At 42.1% G+C, this 23455-nt stretch overlaps 1 protein-coding gene across 2 annotated transcripts in view; it reads right to left on the bottom strand.

Annotated features, from left to right (window-relative positions):
• LOC142949521 (potassium voltage-gated channel subfamily KQT member 5-like) overlaps positions 1 to 23455 on the bottom strand; it is a 100881-nt gene extending 77426 nt beyond the window's left edge. Inside the window, exon 1 of one of the 2 annotated variants that reach the window (XM_076091213.1) lies at positions 22921 to 23455. In XM_076091213.1, coding sequence (XP_075947328.1) covers positions 22921 to 23249 — 329 coding nt within the window. In that variant the 5' untranslated portion in view covers positions 23250 to 23455. The remainder of the gene's footprint in view (positions 1 to 22920) is intronic. The other variant, XM_076091214.1, reaches the window with a different exon arrangement.

The following is a 23455-nucleotide window of genomic DNA, read 5'->3' as shown; positions in this document are numbered from 1 at the left end:
TTGGTATCATGACGCAGACAGATGTGGAAATATGTACGTGTGTATCTATATGCGTAATAAAATGAATGGATAGGATTAAACGCAACATTTCAGCACAAATCAGTGTCCTGGGTGAGAGGCAAGATAGGGAAGGAAAGAACGTCCCTTCCCCCTCTTGGAGAGACAGGCTGGAAGTCTGTGTTGTGTTGAAATACAAGTTGCAGGCAGAACAATCAATATCCAGTTTATATGGCAGGACACTAAAATAATTGTAAACAGAGTTGGCTATCATGAACTTAACTATACATAACTTATGAACTTAGATGTTTACACTGTTTTGGTAAACGAGATTTACGAGATTTGGTAAACGTCAAGCTTGCATAATAATGTATAGAGACACAATATAAAGAGCCAGTAAGAGGAGTTGTGTATGACTAGATTAGAACAAATTCAAAGAAAACAGTAAAAAAAAAAGTGAATAGTTTACAAATAAAGTGAGTTTGTTTCTCTGAGGTATATTAAAAATATATATATATATAATATACAAAGTCTAACTAGGACTAACATATCAATTCAGGTACAGGTTATTTTGCATCAAATTTCTTTGAGACAATTGGATGTGTCTCTGTGTCTTTCTGCTCCTCAGGAATGCTCGTAAAATTGGAAGTTATTATATAAAACCTTTTAGGGTCAGCCTTAACGAAGGTCTGTTCATAAATCGGTTTGAGTGTCAAGATTGACCCCAAGTCGTATTTTGAGTCGGTCCAGGCATATGGTAAACTGAGAGTTCAACCATTAAGTGACCTATAGACTCCTGAGTGTCTGGACGAATTTTATTAGGTCAGATTGTGTCATTGACATTTCAGTTTCAGCATTTTTCCGTGGATGTTCCTTACACCTTGGTGTGGCTGTGTTCTTTCAGCTACCTGTCATATAATAGAATACAAGGAAGGCTGGTTTGAATAATAGATCCATCAGTTTAAAGACTTATAAGATGCTAAAACACACCGCACAGTGGCATTTAATGCTTTTAGGAAGGATTCCTACTTTTCAAAGCAATCACAGTAACAATCATTTTATCTTTCATGGTGAAGATCACAAGGTAAATTGATAGAAATACATTGCTTACATTAGAAAATAATCTACCAGGAATGTGCCTGTATTTAATTGGCCACAGCAGCAGTGCTTAAGGCTGCAGCATTTCTTTTCTTATATAATACAGATTTTTAACTTGTGAAAAACTGCCATTACTCAGAAGGTTGAGCGCACTGTATGACTCAACATACTAGATGCTACACAGCCTGTTTACACATCTTGGAGTGGTGACACTTGACTTGAGACAATATGTCAAGTCAAGTGTCATTTACCCCTTCAAAAAAGAACTGCACCAGTGAGCACACAAGGATGTCACAGACACTATGGGGCAAGGTGAGTTATATAGCCAAGCAGCAACCTCCGATGCTGAGAAATGAAGCCAACGCAGAAGTGCCAAAAACTGAAGTTCTTCAAATGGCCACTTGAGGTTGGTTTCAAAAGCAATTCAATCCCCATAGTCCCCCAATGTTAAAATGCCCAACTTGACAGCAGAAATAAACATGATAACAGTCTGGCACGAAAAACGTTTTTGGTCTTCTTTCAATCAGAAGATTGGTGGTTCAATCCCCGGCTCCTCCAGTCCATGTCGATGTGTCCTTGAGCAAGACACTTGCCCAGCAAAAGAATCGGGAGCAACAAAATGACTCCCTGTGCCTGCTGTGTATGGATGGGTGTGAATGGGTGAATGACATGTTGTGTAAAAGCGCTTTTAATGGTCGAATAGAAAGGCTAGCTCCTCTGACGATCCACCTATTGCACATTTTTAGAGTTACGCTTTGCTGCAGCAACCCACTTTGAGCTTAACAGGGGATCTTCAGAAATCTCTGGTAATGTCATGGAAACTAGGTCCATATTTTATACAGTGTAGGGTTAAACCAGTGTGTAGGCATTACTATTATCATCTAATCAATCAAACACTGCCATGAAACACCCGTGGCGCCGTTTTCTTCCACCAATCAGTCCATAATAACAGAAAGGACAATGCAGAGCATAGAGAAATGAGTTTGGTGTGTTGCTATGTGTCTCAAGGCAATAGCAGCAGTGGAGCTGCTGCCACCCTCTATGATTTACCATGGCCCTACATAATGATCATGTGGAGCAGATGAGCAGATGAGCCTTTGGAGGCACACACTGCAGGTGGACAAGGTACTTATGCTCCAAACCCCTCTAAAAACTCCCAGCAGAACGATCAATTGAATTCAAACAGACATGGCAATGTAATCTTAAAGAATAAATATATATATATACACACACACACACACTTGTTCTTTTGATATTTCTGCACTTAAGTTTGTGTGATTTGTGTGATTGAAAGTGACTGGAGATCTGTAAGATTCATGTATAATTTTCATATATTCAATTCAATAGCCAAATAAAGATATGTTGTTCTCATCATTTCATCTCATTTCATAAAAGCAAGTAGAACAAGCCTACATAAAACAGCAGTTTACTCTATGTTGATTGTATCCAATGCTGTGTTGGTCATAGTATATAATAAATAATGTATTACTTATGCATAATGAATGATACAGAAGGTAAGGAACGTTTTCGTTTGTTTTTTAAATTGCGTATATCAATTGAAATATTTGTCAAAAAAGAATCGCAAATAGATTATTTCCTCATATCGTTCAGCCCTACCATCCACCATGACATTTACGTTACATATATCTACAAATATTAGCTACAGACTGAAGATCTATTTTCATTTCCCCACACTCCTCACTTCATATTCATCAGAATTGTTGTGCTAGTATTTACTGTCAATGCTACTCAAATTGAAAACATGTCTTCTCCAAGAAAGAAATCTTGTAACATTTGTCATGGAACAATAACATGGCTGTTGTCTGTAGAGCCTGCCTGACCACATAGTGCTGTTTTTAACTAGTCCTCCGCTTTACCAGTTTAATTAGAGATAACCCAATAAGCATGCAACTTCAAACCGTGTTTACAGTACCATAATAAACAAGGCTTTTTTCTCTCCGTCACTGATGGGTTCAGTTGCAATGAGTCTTGTTCCACAATTGAATCACCATTACTCACTCATAATACACATTTTCTCCGCAGTTATTTAACCAAACCTAAGTTCTAAAGAAACAGCAGACACCATAACAATGTAAAAGTTAACAACAGCAAATTAGTTATCCGTAAAAAAAGCAAGTCTAGAGGTCTTGAATACATGTAAGAGGAAAACAGTGTGTGAAACAGTGAATTTAACAGCTCTCAGTGGTAGTTTTACTGCTCGAAATGCCGAAGACAGACAAGTCTTCTAGACGCTTGCCCACAAAGACGCGGTGCTTCAATGCTTGTAAACGCCTGTATGAACAGTGGGTGGGCCCAGTTAAGAAGGCTACAGCGAGAGTGTGTGATAGAGCATGGAGCATCATTAAGTTACATTGGAGTGAGCATGATATGATGCAATTTTATTCATTAGTGGTCTGGTGGGTGTTTAGCTGCCTGTGATTAAGAGGGGTAAACAGCAGCTGTTCACTGGAGTGAAAGTCGTTCCGCCGGCGAAGGTCATAACTCTGTCGACACGGAGGAAAAATAGAGGCTGCAGCTCAGGACAGGATACAGCTCTTTCATGGATATAACATGCCGTCCAACTGCCTGACCTGACTAGATGCATTAGTGCAGTGATTCCCAACCAGGGGTACTTGTACCCCAGATGGTAATTCTGCAGTTGCCATTGATTTAATATAAAATAATGGAAAAATTTGAAATTACAATTTGACAAAAAAAAAGATATCAATATATTGACACCTAGACACTATATATTTAATCTGAGAGTGCATGAAAACCAGAGATGCACCAATCGATCAGTGAATAAACAGGTCGTTTTTCAGCTGACGGGTGATCGCCGGTCACATTTACAGTGTGACATGATATGTGTACCACAGCGGCACAGACATTAACGTCACAGACACAACATGCGTTGAGGGAAGAAGACATAAAGCAAAAAAAAAAAATGGGAACCACTGCATTGGTGGTTTGATCATACGTTTGATTGATCCCAGCTCCTTCTCTACAGCTTTGTAGGGATTCTGAGCTTGATCTGGTGATAGAAATGCTGAACTTTGCACTAAATGGCGCAAGCATGTTCAGGTTACCGTAAAGGTTAGGTCGCTGCCTGAAGCCCTGGAGGGAAGACAGGTAAGTAGTTAAAGCAGACTGAGCATAAGGCCGAGGATCAGAGGCCTTTCAGGATGAAGCAGCAGATGGTTGAGGAGGAAGCTGCTTGGCATGCATTAATGTTCATCCAGGTGCACAAAGAGAGAAAGAGACAGCGAGTAAGAGCGACACTAATGCATGAGCAGTGCAATCTGTTCAAAAGTCATAAATACAAGATTGCAGAGTCTCAGGTTGAAAGAATATATTCATTATGACAGAGACGGTATGGTCTCTATATCTCGCGTGTCCCTTAACAGTCTTGCAAGATGCAAAAAATATATTTACCATTGTTAAACCTTCTCAGACCTGTTTTTGGGAAGCTGCAATCATTTTCACTTTGCTTTTATCAGGCATTTTATAAGTATAGCTAACCGGATTCAGTAATAGGGAAATAAACTGAGTAAAACAACGTAGTGCCAAAGTTGGAATATGAATCAATGCATTGCAACATGCATAGTGCCAGAAAATCAATAACATGTATTTTCACAATTGGATAGAGTATATAAATACTATGACAGTAATACCTACTTACAGCTGCGTAATTGGTAGAAACTATTCAGTGTGTATTCAGTCATAAACGTAGAACATAAAATTCACACTAAAACAAGACACTGGCTCCAAGCATGATTATAGGCAGAACAACAAGTTATGCCACACGTTGGCAAATGCACTGGCCAAAGTCACAAAGGAACAGAACTAGTCAAAACAACCTAACCCTGTAAGAATTCCTCTGTAATCCCATGTCAAAAAAAGGCCAGGGAAAAATCGACTCAATTAGCAACAAAAACAACAAAAAATAGGTTTTGAAAGAAAGAACTGGGACGATGTGGGATTTAATACATGCCAGCTGGGTGGGAGCTTTTTCTATTTTCCACTGTGTGAAGGATTCATTTGGCTCAATTGATGTTTTTCAAAGGGCAAACGGACATTCTAAAACCAGAATAGACCTGTGAAGATAGTATGTTTTGGGTTCAGTAAAGACTTGCCTCCGACACATCTGACAGCATCATGCCATGATGTTACATAAAGGGCATGCTGACCATATTTGAAGTCACACGCCCCTGTTTGTTAAAAAGTTATTCTGAGGGACAACAGGCTGGTTCCTGAAAGCAGGATGAATTATGAACAACAATACTTTGGGTGATGCTAAACATGACCAGTGGTTGTGTGTAGAGGTGTCATAGAGAAGCCCCACAGCATCTTTGCTGATGACAGCACTTATCAGGGAAGCTTTATATGTCAGGGAAGTTAGGATAATAAATTGAAAAAAAATATTTCGAGCTATTCTAGAGAGACCTTTGAGAAACCATATTTTTTATGACAGCAAAATTCCACCAAATTCACCAATTCCTCCAAAAATTCAGCCTAACATATCTGGCATAACCTGGCATAATAAAGTTATTTTGGTTTTAAGAATGTTTGTTTGACAGCCGTTTTTTTTATGTTTTTCTTTTCCTTTTGTACGAGAGTGCAGGAATGAGTCCTAAAAGACGGTAATGATTTAGCATTTTTGCACTTCCTGTTCTCTAGTCTCAAAGTCGATGAGTTTTATAAAATAGGTTTTGGGTTAGATGCCTGAAATAAGGTCTGCACTTCACACAAAAACAAGATTTTAAAGTTTTGCTTTACCTTATAAAATATGTCAGTAAATACACCTCTTGTCTCTTAAAAAAGGCGGTTGCTAACAAGTGGCTCGATATAACGGCCTTTACAGCCTTGTTGTGTATACTTGCGCTCATGCGAGCGTGCTATATTCGTTAATATCAATCAATCAATCAAACTTTATTTCAGACTCAGGGTCCATATAAGACAAATGCATAAAAATACAGCCTAATTATAGCCTAACAAGAGCTTTTTACTTCATCCGATTGCATTCACGCTTCAAAAATCAGAAAAGTGGTGTTCATTTGTGAAGATTATCTTGCTGAACAAAACATGTAAGCATCACAAACTTGTGTTTGCCACATTTGCTTTGCAGAGTTTATTCTCCGCAATAATCAAAACTCTAATGGAAAAATCGAATTAGCTTTTTGTTGAGGGAACCAGTGTGATGAGAACAACCGGGGTTGGCTTACAAAAATATGTCATCCCTGTAGCACTCTATGACCGACCCACCGGCAGACGTAAGTAAGTATTAAGGATTTACAAGCATACTGGTAAAAAATATGCAGGGACGAAAAATGACCTAAAACTTTATTATCTTAAATCCTGTATAATCTTACTGTACGATTACTTTAGCATCTAAAAAGTATCCGATAGGGCATAGTGTCTTCGGATTTTCAACATCACTATAAAATTGCTAAATGTTCAGAGGAACGCAAAATAGTATTCTTTCATCAGTAATGACCGATTTTATCAATATTTTCATACTTTTACATCTGAAGTTATATTAAATGTATACTTGATATTATATTTCTCACCTGGTATCACTACTCTCGTGTGGGACTGTTTGATTTGTATAGTAGCGTATCCTCCTTGCATTTATTGCTTCATTTATTCACCAACTTCGATCTACAGTCCACCACATAAGGGATTTGTTTGCCACTTGACTGTCACAAGTGGTAATGCACCAGTCAAACTGTCAGAGGAATATTCATTAAACACACACACACACACACGACGCAACACCAAACGTAATGGAATAGTATTAGACAGCTGGCAAAGGTAGTAATGAGGATACAGAGAAATACTGTACGTAGACATGCAGCTCGCTTACAGTAACTTATGATTTACTTTAACAATTTAAAGTGAGATTATATTGAAATGCCTGTGGTTTTGGGGTATTTACAAAGTACACTAGTGCTTAATCTTGACAGGAAATTGGCAAGAGCTGAGGGTGTGCTTAACAATTGGCTGTCTTTAATGTCAATTTTCCGCAAAGGAGAAAACGGACAAAGCACATGCAAGCTGCGGAGAACAAATATGCAGAACTTATAGTTTGAGGATTAGATCTAAATACAAGTTATGAATAAAATCTCTCATTAAAATATATTTAATTCTCCTATAAAACCAATAATGACGTTTGGTTTTCCATCTCCCTGCAAACTGCCAAGAGCAATAATTCTATTTCACAATCCTCACCACCACAGCCAGTCTAAAATATAAATGACTTTGACAAATATTTTTCCAAAAACCACAGTAGCCATATGTAGAATCGAGCTCCAGTGGAGCAAGAGCATGACTTAATCGCTGTGACAAAACAGTCTGATGGAGATTCAATGAACTATCAATATTACCTCCTAATTAGGAAATATCTTAGAAAAAAAATCATTTGGGGGAAAACATGTCTGGAAAAGTGCTTCGTCCAAAGCTTCTCAGTTTACAACAAACCTTTATAAAGAACACTGCCGTGTTCACACCAAACGCGAATTCATCGCGCCGCAAATTGAACGCACAAAGTGAACGCAGCATAAGGCGATTTGTTCCTCTGTCAACACACCTTTTGAAATGCTTCATCGATGATATGTGATCGGGCTACTGTACGCTAGGGGTGGGAATCACCAGAGGTCCCGCGATACGATATTATCACGATACTTAGGTCACGATACGATATTATCACGATACTGCGATATTCTGAGTATTGCGATACCATAGGCCTATATTGCGATTTATTACTTTTTTCAACTTCAAATGATGTCCCCAAAGGAAAACTGTGTCAACATGTTTTATCTGATAAGATAAAGTTTTCAGTCTGTTCATCTCACTTCAATCATTTTTATTGCAGCAAAATAGGATTGTCAAGCAGACAGACAGTTCAGTTTGTCAGGTGCAACATTTATGACATTGTTGGTCAGTTTGTATTATTACATAGTCCAACTTAACTAAATGCAAACGTGTGGACTCAGTATATGAACTATAACTTATATAAGTAGGATATAAGAGTTATATAACTCAGTATAACTTGCGATGCGTGGACGTCAAGGGCAAAGAGACAGTTATGCGCCGCACTCTCCCCATGAGCCTGGCTACTGTTGGCAGATTTAACCCCGTTGTGAGGCCAGATGTCTCTATCTTTGTTTTGACCAACTTCCTACCAATCACGCTGACCCGGGACCTTTGCTGACCTCACCAGAAAATAACTCAGCACCATCTAGTGGACTGAAAAAGTAATTGATTTGATTTTTCTAAAAAAAAAAAAACATTTTTTATAGTTTATACAATAAAAGATCGATACTTGGCGTCCGTGTATCGATACAATATCGCCACGCAAAATATCGCGATACTATGCTGTATCGATTTTTTCCCCCACCCCTATTGTACGCCATACTAATCTTTTCTCTCTGCAGTCAAGGTAGCCTATTAAAAGTCCGGGTGGGTAACATGACCCATGTGGTGCAGTCATTTCAGCCACTCTGTTATTCCAACAAGCAGCTGTTCTGTGTTCCTGCTCAGCTTGATTCCCAAAATCTAACCCACCCTCCCATCCCTCCCCCCGACACACGAGCTGCCGTGCTGTGGGGTCAAGCTTATTTTGCAAAGACAAACACATATGAGTTGATTTGTGGAACAACAGGCAGACATGACTTGGCAAACAAAAGCAATGGGCAGCAGCTCAAAGTCAATTTAACAGACTTATGTTGGGATAGTAACTGACATTCAAGCTGCTGTCTGGGATTCATCGGGTACGAGGTTTCTGCACGCACAGTTTGTAACAAAGTCAACATCGGTTATGCTGGATTTAGAGTGCACGTGATTTGACCCTGGTTTTCAGAACATCAAGTACGGCGCAGTTGAGATATTGTATCGTCTGTAAAAATACTAATGTTGAAAGAAACACAGTACACACTGACAGATTGCCATGCTCCCATTGCTCTCTCCATCATATACACACACACATTCACTTCTTTATACCCTTCAAAGCAGCAACTGTCTCTACTACTAGAACACAAATACACACACTGGTCACACTGGCCACCCTTAAGCTTTGATCAAGAGGTGAGAATAACAACAAGTATCATTTTACCATGAGGTACAAGAATAATCTGTCCTGGCGATAAATGAAGCATATCACAAATGTGCAAATGATTAGAGGCATTTCAAAAGGTCCAGTCATAAGGCAATCCTGGGTAAAGGCCATTTTCATTTCCCTTATGAAACCCAGAGTAGCTGCAGACTTAAATCTGCAGTTGATATGCGTTACAGTTAAAAAATAGTTTGATAAAATATGATATAGTTTGGGAAATACTCTTATTCGCCTTCTTGCTAAGAATTAGATTGATACCACTCTCATAACTGTCCAATATGTGAACTACAGCCAAAAGTCAGTTAGCTTAGCTTACCACATGAAGAATATTGCTGCCTTTAAATGGGGTCATGTATATTGTGTTCACGAGAAGATTTTGTCGAGGGAAAACTGGCATGACGATTTTTCGAAGAGGTCCTTTGACCTCTCCCCTCGAGATGTCTGAATAAAAATAGGATATATGCATACCCACGAGTCTCCCCTTTACAGACAGAGCTTTTTTGCATGCAGTATAAATGTGTTATTTTCGCCAATTATAGAAATAGTGTATGACTGGAAAGCTGAGCCCAATTGTATTTATGTACGGTGATGTTAGTCCCCAAAGAAGCAATTTTATTGTAGTGAGACAATTTTTAAAAACTTGACGTCACTGTATAAAATACCTGTTGTGACCTCTAGGATAATCACTGAAACTTTATAAGCACCAAACTAGAGATCTTGGACATTCAGAGGATGTATGGCTTTCCAAGGTATATTGACAATAAGGGGGTTTCTGAGAAGTTGCCAGAACAGAAGTGCTTGCCATCCAATCGGGAAAAATGCAATTCTTACAGAAATCTTAAGATGGCAGACAAAGTAAGGAAATAAAACTTTATATAATTAGCAAGCTGAAGACCCACATTAATGTTCTTCTTTGTCACAGCAGTGTTTGGAATAATTATCCTCATTATTTCAGGGACCATCTTCTCAATGGCATATTCAATTATTTTGCCTTTTCTGATGCACCTGTAATATGGGCCGAGATGATTTTAGCCTTTATGAAGCTCTTTTATTCATCTCATATTGTAATGGAAACTCATTGCAGCTATAGAGGAGCTCTGGTGATATATGTTGAGCTAACCGTCATTCTATTATTAGCCACCATTGTGATGTTTGTGTATGGGATTAATTTCACTTGAGAGTTTAAGTCCTTTTTACAATAGATGCTGACATTATGTGTACTCATCACATAACATACAGTACATACAATAGCATTAAGAAAGGCAGAGTTGCTGCAGCTGTAGGAGCTGACATAACACTACTGATGGAAACACGTTGCGCGCACACACACACACACACATATTGCCAGAGGCCTTAAAAAAAGTTTTAAAAAGTGGAGGCACATGAAGACTTCTTTATGTCGGCAGCATGTGCGCTCCTTCAGCCCCCAACCCCCCTCCTGAAATAAAAAACCCACACAACACTCTGTATTTAGATGACAGAAGACATTGCCTGAGGTGACCTCGGGGCCAAACTCACCACTAATATGTTCTGACAAGTGAGCTAGAAGAAAGTGCTAACAGAGAAATGTAATGGTTTAAACCATCCCGGCGCTCATCCATACCTCAGCACTTTAACCTCAGTCCTGTAAACCCATTTTCCAGTACATTTTTGTCTTTTTTTTCCAAAGACAAACGGGTCGTGTATGTGGGACTGTAAGCCTTGGCGTAGTTCTGTAGACTCTCACTGGTTCAAAACGCCTGGGGGAAAAAATGGGAAAAACTATGGGAAAAAATTGTAGTTGACCAGAAAATATGGCTTCCTCTCACAGAATTCAGACTCAGAAATGAGTTGACCCCTGACGCTTGTGACTTTGAGTCATAAAACACTAACCTGGCTATGGCAAAATCCCAGAAGATCACAAAATGACTGATTTCAAAAGGATAATTTAGACCTGAGTACTCTGCATTACCTGGTGATCTCGACAACCACATACTGTATTATCCAAGCTGGCTGTTGGTTTTGGAGTTGAGTGAGGTTGCCCTTCACGGAGGTTCCCACACTGAGCTTTTTATGTTCCCAAACAGAGGGGATGTGTATGGGCTCACTGCTACATTGGGTAACGGGGATAGGACTGATGTTTATTTTTTATTATTTTGTATGTCTGAACTTCAACATGAAGACAGGGACTAGAGGAGCAAGAGTAAAGAGGAGAGGGAAATAAAGGCCACAGAGCTGTAGTGTATTTGCAGAAGGGGCTAGAAGAGGGGACAGGAGGGGCAAACCCATGAGTTTTTTGTCATAACATGCAGTGCAAACAAGCCTCGCAAAGAGACTATTTTGTTGTCACACAGTGGAGGAAAAAAGGCCATTTTGATGGGCATTTGGGATTAAATTCAATGTTGGAAAACAGCTAAAGATTTCTCGAAAAACTGCTGTAATGCAACAGGAAACAGGAAGCAATGACAGCATCACAGGCAGACAGAAACCAGAAAAAGGTTCAACTGTCTTAACGTCCCCCTTTTCTGTTTTCAGTCATTCATTGTTTGTCTGCCTCCATTTTCCTTTACCCTTCTTATTTTCACTTCCTCCTAGCGTGGACACATAGGTCTTTAACAGAAGACATAGTGACATGTCATAATAGGAAAAGCACCGGTGTATTACATAATATGTATAGCTGCATTCTACTTTTTGTGCATGCTGGCTTACTGGAATAGCTTACTGGGACACTTAATGGTAGTCAGCCATCGTTAATGTCATCAATTTCTTTTGAGCTTAAAACAATGACGTGACAAAATTCCTGCCGTGTAAAATGTCTATTATTATGTTGTGGGGGCGGTGAGTTGGGGTCAGCACTGCTATCCAGCTGCAGTGGTGCCCCTGTGGGTAAGACAGGAAGGTCAGAGGGCATCTGGCATGTCACCAACTACACGGCAGCATTACCAGGCTTGTGCCAAGCAGAATGCCTTGGAGCAATGCCCGGACCTGTATCCCCCTGATGTGCTGCCATGCCGCCCCCTACCCCCACCCCGGTAAGGGCCAATATTCAGCACGCATGCTCACCCTGGCTGTGAGTGTAGATGGTGGTAAATCCTTTGTCCTTGCATAGAACCCCCAACCCCTTCGCATTATGACTACTGTAGTGCGCAGCCTACATCACACTAGAACAAGCCACAGTGGTGCAATTTTTGGACCAAGGATGCCTTTTGATACAGTGGGTTAGCTGCAATATCAGTTTAAGTTGTGTAGTCTTTACAATTTGGTGATATATGTGTTTGATTGAGTTTTATTCTATGCAAAATAGACACAGGAAATAAAAGTGGGAATGGTCACATTTTGCTTCCATCCTGGAGAATAACTCAAATCACAGAAAGTTGAAACCCCGAAACACACGCAATGTTAAATTAAAAGACCTGAAGACCTACATCAGGTATCAGATTGGGGCGGTAAGGGGTGTCCAGGGGTAGCTGTGTTGTTCCCACAGGGACATGACAGGCCCACGGACCCATGAACATTAAACTGGTTGCTGCATGTCTAAATATAGTATAGTAGCAGTGGCTAGGGCATGGCTTGTATCAGCCATAATTAACTGCTTGCCACAGTGAAACAGCAGTGACAGCATGGCCAGTAGGGCCGGCACCATCAGTGGATGACAGATATGCACACAGAAGGCAGAAGCGCTCTCTGATTTATTTGATAAATTTCTTATTAACACTCACAAGACGTCTTTTTTTTCCTAGTCTTTAGCGATCTCAAGATGGCAGCATCAATTGTTATAGTAACATGAAAGCACTCAAAATGTTATATTCTACTTCAGGATTTCTCAGACGCTTTGAGGGATTGCTGCTGTTGCTTGCGCAAAAACATATTAGGAGGCTGGCTGGTTGTGTAGGTGCGAGTTTTACTTGGGGGTCTTCTGAAGCACCTCAGCGGTCATCAGATAAACCCAGTTATTAGGCCTCAATCTGCCTGTGTAACACTCCATATCTGATGAACTGTAGCACTCAGATCTCCAAATTAGTCAAGCGGCCTGACTCCCTCCGTATCTCTTCCCTCCCTCTTGGGAGAGAAAGAAGACTCGATGAGCGGACTGCCAAGAATGACGTGAAATATCTGGAGGAGGCATTGCAGTAAATATCAAGGGGTGAGAGAAAAGAGAGTCAATAAGGAAAATTGGTATGATTGGATGAGATGATTGCACTCTGTGTGGCAAAACACATCTCAACAAACTGTAAAATGACTTGCTGGGACAACCAGCCACAAAACCTTCATATTAGGCATAAAGGGCAGCCAGGTGGAAATAAAACCTCACCTACGATTGCAGCTTCAGTTCCCAGCACCGGGAGAATGCTGCAACCAGTTTTGATGCCCACTGGTTCGTCATGGGACTTGTTGGAGACAAAAATGTGTCTACACTATCAGGTAGGCATCTGGGCATTCAAGATTTGGAGGAAAATGTGAATATAAAGCTGTGAAAATGAGCATTTTTATTTAATAGAAGTGAATAAACTCCTTGCCAGCTTGCTGTGGGAGGCGCTGAAGTGCAGCAGCCTGTCAAAGGAGGCAAACAGGTGCTGTTTAGGTCAATTATGTTTCTCTTAGCTGAAGCACAATGCCCACAATGGATGTGTACAGGCTTGTACTGTACCAAGGCCTTGTCTTTGTGTTTACAGAAAGAACATCTCTGAAAGCAGAGCGAGGGAAACTCCCTCTGAGTAAACGCAAGACTGAAACATGAGCCCTACAGCAGGCGAGCCCCAATAAGCTGTGACTGTCCTCTGATTGGATTCAAACTTGCAAAGTGATTTGCATATACATCCATCCATCCATCCATCCATCCAATAAATGCATGTGATCGGTTGGTTTTAATAACTTACATCATGATTGGAACTTAATTTGTTCATGTTCCAAATAATGAAAATAATCACCAACAAGAAGACCCGTTGTGAGCTATTTGTTTTGATTGAGCTGAAAAGTAAGTAAGGAACCATATTAGAATTGTTACAGGCGATCATAACGTTGAGAATTGAGTTTTAAATTTCCGATTATTGGGTTTTCTGCATCGAGTCATAATCGTTCATGTGAGAAAAGCGATGCATCTAAAAACCAACTGAAATGCAGGAACTTCATCTCTAAAAATGATGGTATGCTCGGAATCAGTAGTGTAAAATATACATTGCAGCTAAGGGAATAACATATGGAAACCTAAATAATTGAAGACATGCCTTAACACATATTGACATATTGAGCATTACATAACCACAACTAAATGCATACACTACCATAGAAACAGTTACATTAAAAGGACAAATACTGTCCTTCCACATCTGAATCAGACTTTCACTTCCTCTCATCATTACTGACAAATTTACACCAGACACGTATGCAACGCCCATGACCATCTTGAGACAGCTTCTGCTGCCCCCCCTCCCCCCCTTTCACTGACAGTGTCAAGCAACCACCATTTGGACAAAGACGTCACACCTCTGCTTTATGTCTTTAATGTGCTGATCAAACCAGCCAGTTTCTCTTCGAAACGTGTACTGAAGTAAACTCTCGCTGTTCATAAAAAGCTTCTCTTTTCTTTGAGTCACTCTGAAAAGACGAAAGTATGGGCCCCGACTGTGTGCTGACACAAAACGCCCTTATGTTTCACACAGGTTAAGAACATCGCTAGATGAATGGAAAATAGGCATGTATATAGACGCCAGCACCTACAGAGAGGGCTTTCTAAATTCAGTACTGAGACTTCTACCGCACCAGAGGGCATATGCTTCTCACAGAGATAATGAAGACAGGGTTTACAGTGAAAACAGATATTTCCAAGTGACAGAATGTCAATGGCTGGACTATGAACAGTTTAAAATATAATACATAACAGCACTGAGATTCCGAGCTGTGTCATTAGTCATGCAGATGTCTACTGAACATTTTATTGTGTCTGTTGGCTTCAAAAACCCAACAATGTCTACCAAACAGCTTTTAGGACATGCCAGCATCCTTTACTGCAGCCTATAAATTCAAGTATTCCTAACAATAAAGCGACTGATAGTTATTTAACAAGTGAGAGCAGCGAGTTCATGTCACCACTCCGGTAGTTCAGCGTGCCAGTTCAGAAACCTGAGGTGAAGGAACACCTTTTCCCCCCACATTTCCCTGCCCCCGAACATACTTGCAAGGATAAGAGCTTGTTAATCCAGAGGTGAGATGAATGGCAGCACTGTGTATGTGTGTGTACAGGCAGGAAGGAGGGCAGGCTGGGACCCCAGGCACAACTCAACTCAGCACAAAGACTGGCTCAGTCCTGCTGCTGTCACACATTGGGAAAGGATAAAAATATACATGTTTGCCATAGCGATACAGTATATAGGAAAATGCAACCGCAGAGAAGAAACAGTGCACACGTGAGCAAGATATTTGCATTCATTTAGCCATCAATGCATAGAATAAAATGTTACAGGGTCAAATGGGGCGGCAGTATCTCTGTAGTCCTTCTTAAATGCTAACATTGCATTTCCTGCAGGCTTGTATTTTGAAAAATCAAATAACCATACAGCTAACATAAACGTCAAAGTTGATCCTGATGTTGTAAATCCTTTATGTTAAAATTTTCAAGAAGTAATTTCACCGGGAGGCATTTGTGTTAGAAAGGCAAACACAGTTGAAGGTGAAATATCTCTTTCAGCATCAAAGCCAATGAGGATATGTTGTGTGAGCATGTCAAACAGAGGATAACTGGATGCTGCGAGGCCAAGCTCGTAAGCATATTTGCTCCTCTGACCTGTTCCTAATGTGTCGGCTCAGACGAGGCAGATAAGGAAGGAAAAGAGATTTTTTTTTATTGCCTCCTGAAAGTGGATTGCCAGTGGATGGTGAAATTGAACTTCTGTGAGTTATCCAAATGGCGCTTCAGCTGTCCAGGCAGAACAGCTTGGCCAATTTAGTATCATGATCCTCATGAGGAAGGAATGACAATATTGCATTTTCACCACATGAAGACTTTTATCACAGAAGCTTTGATTAACTGATTTATGAGATACAGTTGATAAAAAAGGACGATGACATGGAGGTATAAAAGAGGATTATATTTGAGGATTATTAAATGTGTCCGGCCATAAACCTGTGTTTTAGAGTACTGTCCCTAGACAATGACATATTCAAAGTGTATTATACACAAAATGACACTGCAGAATATGATGATCATGTTCTCACATTATGTACCAGCACTGAATCCAAAGTTATGTACCAGCATGTGTGCTTAAAATATCAGCTGATGCTGGCCTGCCATGTGCCGTATATTGGAATTAACTCTACCCATATTGATGAGAATAAAAACACATTTGGGCAATTTAAAAAACATGTAAACATACACCTGTGGACAAAGCATACATATCACATAAATGGAATCAATACATGTTGGCAAGAAATATGGACAAGCATTGGTTTACATATGGATTACAATGATAGTTTAGAGCTGTATTAATCAGTTTTTTTAGCCACTTGGGGGCAGGGAAACAATATGTAAACACAACACAAACATATTATCATCTCTAGAGTTGATATGACGAATGAGTTAGCAAAAAGTTGCATATTTACAGTAATTTTGACGGTAAAGCAGAGCGGGATTCATTTGGAGTTGTGTTTCTGGCAACGTAACAAATCCAATATTCACTCTCTTTTTAGGTCTGTTTTGGTCTTCTCCAGTTCATATGAAAAAAACATTCTCTTTAGCTGCTAAATAATCCCCTGTGGGATAACAATAAAACTTTCAGCTCACTGTTTAGCTGGCTGGGCCACAACTTTACAGTTTTGGTCCACTGCCATTACTCTCATAGCATTGTTTTTAGCTTCAAAAAGCATCTGTTTTGTCATCGAAAAAGCTCTAAAAACTGCCAACTCAGCACCAACACATTTTGCAACTAGTGGAGCATTTAGCGCCTAAAGAGACAGATATTTCCCTCAGGAGTTGGTAGAGACTAAAGAAAACTAAGCTAAGAGAGGGTGAATATTGGGTTCACATTCCTCAGGTGGATACACACAGGACCCAAGGTTTGACATATCAACCTAAAAGGTGATTATATGCCGTTTTCACAACTTGTTTCTGCTGCCATTAAGTGGCCAAAAAACTCAGTCATTGCAGGATTAAGGATCTTTTACCTATGTTTGTATTCTGATTCTAGCTTGTACTAAAGACTAAACTATACAGTAAAGAAACATACAGGTTTCTTCTTTACTATGCAGCTCCCTGCAGTGACAACCACTTTACTGTAATCATCATTTTCATGCACCCTGGTGATAAAGGGTATAGTAGTGTTCTACAGTTGGTCCGTGGAAAGCAAAAACACATCTTAGCTCTAATGTAGGCAAGAAATGTAAAAGGTACAAAAACAGTTAGTACAGCAGCAGACTAGATTATGTTCTAAAACCCTTGGTGGTGTAACAATAAATCAATGCATACATATGCTTTTTAAAGTTCAGAAATCACAGAACTACTGTACTTTTAATTACACTGTATTAAGTTTATCTCACTAACGGCCAGCCTACTTCCGATGCCAAAATTCTGAAAACGTCACAGCAGTCGTTTTTCTAGTCAGAATTGAAAATGTGTCAGCGAACAGCCGGTCAGGGACTGCAGTTAACTTTTCAATGGGGGTATCAGGAACGGCTTCTGGCAAAAGCAAACAAGGCAACCTAAAGGCAGAACCCTTCCATTGGAGTCCCTAACACACAGCACATCTATTTTCATATTAGTAGGTTTTTAAACACATTAAAACCATCTGTGTATGTTAAAGACTTACGTGGTTAAAATGTAAAGAGGGCCCCAAAACAAAACCTCCCCTTGGGCCTTGAGGAGATAAGGCTTGCCCTGCATGTGGGGTATAGTTACTTTTCTGGATTCCAGTAAATTTCAATTTGTTCCTTCCTTTGTACAAACTGGCTGCTAAACAGCAGTTATTGAGTGCACAATTTACATACATTTGGTTAAAAGAAACATTGATACATTTGAGGTTTTTTTTATTGCAGTAAATTCAATTCAATTGATTTTGTATAGCCCAACATCACAAATTTGCATCAGAGGGCATTACAATCTGTACACATGCGACATCCTCTGTCCCGGAAATTGAAACCACAACTAGCTTTATCATCAGCTGGCCCTGGATATCATCTTATTCTGTAGCTGAAAGCAATGACAGTGAGGCTCTCAGCTGCAACAATTGTCATATCAGCAGACCAGTGAAACTTTCAAGACCACTGACCACAGCAGCATTCATCACAGGAGAGAGAGCAAAGGCCTGAGTGGGAGTTCAGTACCTCCATTGCTCCAGTTCAAGCTCACTGCCACAGGACTGGAAGACAAATCATTCACCAAATTGCCAGCCAACCATCCGTGAATTCCTAACTTTCATGAGCGCTCATGTGAAGAGAAAATGAGTGCAAGTCTGAGGACGCTTGTGGGTGTGCGTGAGTCAACACTTTCATAAGGTATGTAAATTAGCATTTTTGACTCAACATTTAAGCAAAGGTGTAGACCAAAGTGGAGCTGCAATGGTGTCTCTTTTAAATGATGGCTCTAATAACAGAGGATAAGGGAGGTCATCATTGAACTGGTTGACCCCCATGGTGCTCATTGACATCATTGCAATACCTCTTCGCCTCATAAAGGACTGGGACTGAATTGATGTCCGAAACACTTTCACACCCCAAAAATGTAATCCTCCTGTATACGGAATTATGACACGACAGTAAAATAGAAAGGAGAGACTATATATTATCTTTAACAGCTAGGACGTTGTGTAAAAAGTTAATTTAAAGGATATCCCTATATATAATAATATAATGCCCAGTCACACATTCCACATAGTGCAGCATTTAAAAATAGCTCAATGTTGTTGTAAGGTCAATTGGAATTACTGCAATCAGTGGATTCACTCACAAGAGTTGAATAAATGTGTCCATATCCATCCATCCATCCATTTTCCTCCGCTTATCCGGGGTCGGGTCGCGGTGGCAACAGGCCAAGCAGGCTGACCCAGACCTCCCTCTCACCGGCAACATGTTCCAGCTCATTCTGGGGGATCCCGAGGAGTTCCCAGGCCAGCTGGGAGATGTAATCCCTCCAGCGTGTTCTGGGTCTTCCCCGGGGTCTCTTCCCAGTTGGACATGCCTGGAAAACCTCCAGTGGGAGGCGTCCAGGAGGCATCCTAACTAGATGCCCGAACCACCTCAGCTGGCTCCTTTCGACGCGAAGGAGTAGCGGCTCGACTCCAAGCTCCCTCCTGATGACCGAGCTCCTTACCCTATCTCTAAGGCTGAGCCTTAGAGATAGGCCACCCGTAGGCCACCCTACGGAGGAAGCTCATTTCGGCCGCTTGTAGCCGTGACCTTGTCCTTTCAGTCACGACCCAGAGTTCGTGACCATAGGTGAGGGTAGGAACGTAGACCGAGTGGTAAATTGAGAGCTTTGCCTTCCGGCTCAGCTCCCTCTTCACCAAGACGGTCCGGTGCAGTGCCTGCTTTACTGCTGCAGCCGCACCGATCCGTCTGTCGATCTCCCGCTCCATCTTACCCTCACTCATGAACAAGACCCCGAGATACTTGAACTCCTTCGCTTGAGGTAGGCACTCCGTCCCCACCTGGAGGGAGCAATCCACCGGTTTCCGGCAGAGAACCATGGCCTCAGATTTGGAGGTGCTAACTCTCATCCCCGCCGCTTCACACTCGGCTGCAAACCGCCCCAGTGAATACTGGAGGTCACGATCCGAGGAGGCTAACAGGACCACATCATCTGCAAACAGCAGAGGCGATCCCGAGACCCCCGAACCTGACGTTCTCCACCCCCAGGCTGCGCCTAGATATCCTGTCCATGAAAGTCACGAACAGGACCGGAGACAAAGGGCAGCCCTGGCGGAGGCCAACACCCACCGGGAACGTGTCTGACTTATTGCTGAGAATGCAGACACAGCTCCTACTGCAGTCGTACAGAGACCGGATCGCCCGTTGTAATGGGTCCGGCACCCCATACTCCCGCAGCACCCCCCACAAGAACCCCCGAGGGACCAAGTCGAAATCCTTCTCCAAGTCCACAAAGCACATGTAGACTGGTTGGGTAAACTCCCAGAACCCCTCCAGTAGTTTTGCGAGGGTAAAGAGCTGGTTCACTGTTCCACGGCCGGGACGGAATCCGCATTGCTCCTCTTGAATCTGAGGTTCGACAAACGGTCGGAGCCTCCTTTCCAGCACCCTGGCATAAGCCTTCCCCGGGAGGCTGAGTATTGTGATACCCCGGTAATTCGAGCACACTCTCCGGTCCCCCTTTTTGAAAATGGGAACCACCACCCCGGTCTGCCAGTCCATGGGCACTGATCCCGACCCCCATGCGACATTGAAGAGGCGTGTCAGCCAGGACAGCCCAACTATGTCCAGCGCTTTCAGCATCTCAGGGTGGATCTCATCCACCCCCGGCGCCTTGCCACCAAGGAGCTTTTTGACTACCTCAGCGGCCTCTGCCAGGGATATGGGTGAGCCTCCCCCTAAATCTTCAGGCGCTGCCTCCTCTGCAGAGGACATGTTGGTCGGGTTTAGGAGTTCCTCAAAGTGCTCTTTCCACCGCCCGACGATGTCCCCTGTCCGGGTCAGCAGTTCCCCCCCCCCCTGCTGAGAACAGCCTGGGGTAAGCCCTGCTTTCCCTTCCTGAGCCGTCGGATGGTTTGCCAGAACCTCCTTGAGGCCAACCGAAAGTCCTTCTCCATGGTCTCCCCGAACTCCTCCCATGCCCGAGTTTTAGCATTCGCGACCACCGCAGCTGCAGCCCTTCTGGCCTGCCGGTACCTGTCAGCTGCTTCGGGAGACCCCTGGGCCAACCAGGCCTTGAAGGTCTCCTTCTTCAGCTTGACGGCTTCCCTCACCTCCGGTGTCCACCACTGGGTTCTCGGGTTGCCGCCACGACAGGCACCGATGACCTTCCGGCCACAGCTCCTAGTGGCCGCGTCCACAATAGAGGCTTTGAACATGGTCCATTCGGATTCCATGTCCCCAACCTCCCTCGGGATGTGTGAGAAGTTCTTCCGGAGGTGGGAGTTAAAGACCTCCCGGACAGGGTCCTCCGCCAGACGTTACCAGTTCACCCTCACTACACGTTTGTGTCCATATCTCTGTGTGGAATTCAACTTTGTAGAACTTTGACACACAAATTATCACTGTTGAGTCACCCTAAACTCTTGACCTTAGTCGGCACTGTTAAGACAGGTAACACAGAGCCGGAAGTCTAGATTGAAGGATGCTATTGCAGCTTAATTGCTTTGTTGTGCCATCCACTTTTATGTAACACTAAGCCTGCTCTGTTGGAGTATTAACTGGTCCATTAAAGAGACAGTTTTTAGACAGTTGTTTGACAGTCAATATGTCCGGCACCAAATATGTCTTTTGAATTAAAATAAATAAACATATTAAAAAAAAGGTATTGAATTAAAAAGATGTACAATCGTGAGAGCTAAATGCCAGAGGGAGAAGACAGTCCAGGGTAAATAAAAAGAAGCTCAGACCAGCGCTAGCTTTTTCTTGACTTGCTTGTGTGTTTAGCCATTAGCTTGCCGGCTACTGTAGTTACATCACTAACCTTCCAGCACTTCCACTTTTCACTATTAATTTGGCTGTACCACTGTGACTGCGTCTAGAGTCTGAATCTGCCTGTAAAGAGGTGCACGTTTTGAAACAGTGGTAAAAGTGAATTACAGTAGCACACGTATCAGGCACACACACACGTGGTGTTGTTCATTTTATACAAGCTGCTTCTTCAACGATGCTTTAAGTATCAAGTCATCAGTTTCATGAGCTGCATGGATTAAGTACAATAGCTCAAGCAGCACACCATCACTCTTTCCATCCACTCCTCCTGGTGCACAGACACACACACAAACTCACATCCACACACCAAAAAAGATGGTGCTCTAGTCTACAGTCGACATGTGTTTCAACTTCCTTCCTCTCAGAGACAGTCGTGATGCCACAAACACAAGTTGCACGCGGGAAATCAAATGCAGCTGCAAGAATGATGGAGAGCAGACAGAAGGCTGAAAATGTTCTCGATTCTTGAACTTCAGGAGCCAACAGACCCTGAGTTTAGTTTTTTTAGTGTTAGATGTGAAAGTGACTTTATATATGCAGAAGACAATGAAGAAAACGACAGTCTTTGATGTTTACTACAACATATTCATAATCTAGTGAAACTGCAATCACACTAACCCCAGAGTTGAGTGTGTTCAACATAACATGTTTATATCCACTGCAAAAACAAAGAGTCCTGTACAGTCATCAAGGGACATAATGTACAGTTCGGATATCTTTGCATCACTGCACATGGATTTCAATGGGTTCATTCAAACAGCACAGAGGGGATTTCCTATGCAAGATGTGAAACCCCCTGTGGTGAAGGGGTGCTCATCCAGTAACATAGGCCTATATTGTTAAAGATGAGCTGCGCATTCACACCTACCGTTTTATCACGTGTCGGCCACAAAAGTGACAAAGTGATGTGTAAAAACATATTATGTGAAACATGATTCACGCAGCGATCTGTTCCTGTTAGATAAACCCAGGTTGCATTCTGCATTTGTGTCATTGTCAGTGTTTCTGTGTGAAAAAAGTTCCTGCCGAGTGGGTGGATAACATCAACTGGTGTGCGACTCCGGAGCTTAACGACAGACTACCCGACATGCAAATGATGAAAATAAACTTACACAAAAGCATGGTAGATGAACGCCCAGGCTCTCGGTCTCTCCAGCACGTTGTACAGGTAGTTTTGGAGCCGCCGGTAGTGCACGTTTCTCCGGCCGCTCTGCGCGCTGTATATGAGCGGCTTCCCCAGGAGGCTCAGCCGGGCTCCCTGCTTGCCCCTCAGGCTCTCCGACCCGGCAGCACCTGTTGACAGCAAACCGTCTCCCGCGTTGCTCATCATCTTTCGTCCGGACTCAACATCTTTCAAGCCGTAGCCTTCGGTACGGTTACCCGGCGATGTCCTCATCCAGAGCCCGGTGCCGCCTTCGTCTCCGCTGTGGTTGCGGGGCATGGCATCACCAAAGCAGGCATCAAGTGCGCGGAGGTCTTTTCAAGCATGCGTGTGGTGGGAGCTGTGCCCTGGACTAACAATACCTTCCACGTGCGAGGCGCAGTCGAATAGGCGCTGGGAGTGAAACCGTTGTCAAGAGCAAGGCACTTTGTTTATCGTCACACTTTGACCGCCCTCTTTCCTCTTGCATCAACCTCTTCTCAAGG

This window comes from Anarhichas minor, unplaced genomic scaffold, assembly GCF_050575085.1.
Source record: "Anarhichas minor isolate MPS153535 unplaced genomic scaffold, ASM5057508v1 ptg000014l, whole genome shotgun sequence".
Classification (NCBI taxonomy): domain Eukaryota; kingdom Metazoa; phylum Chordata; class Actinopteri; order Perciformes; family Anarhichadidae; genus Anarhichas; species Anarhichas minor.
Note: the sequence above shows the minus strand (reverse complement) of the source record. Positions and strands in the feature narration are given on the sequence as shown.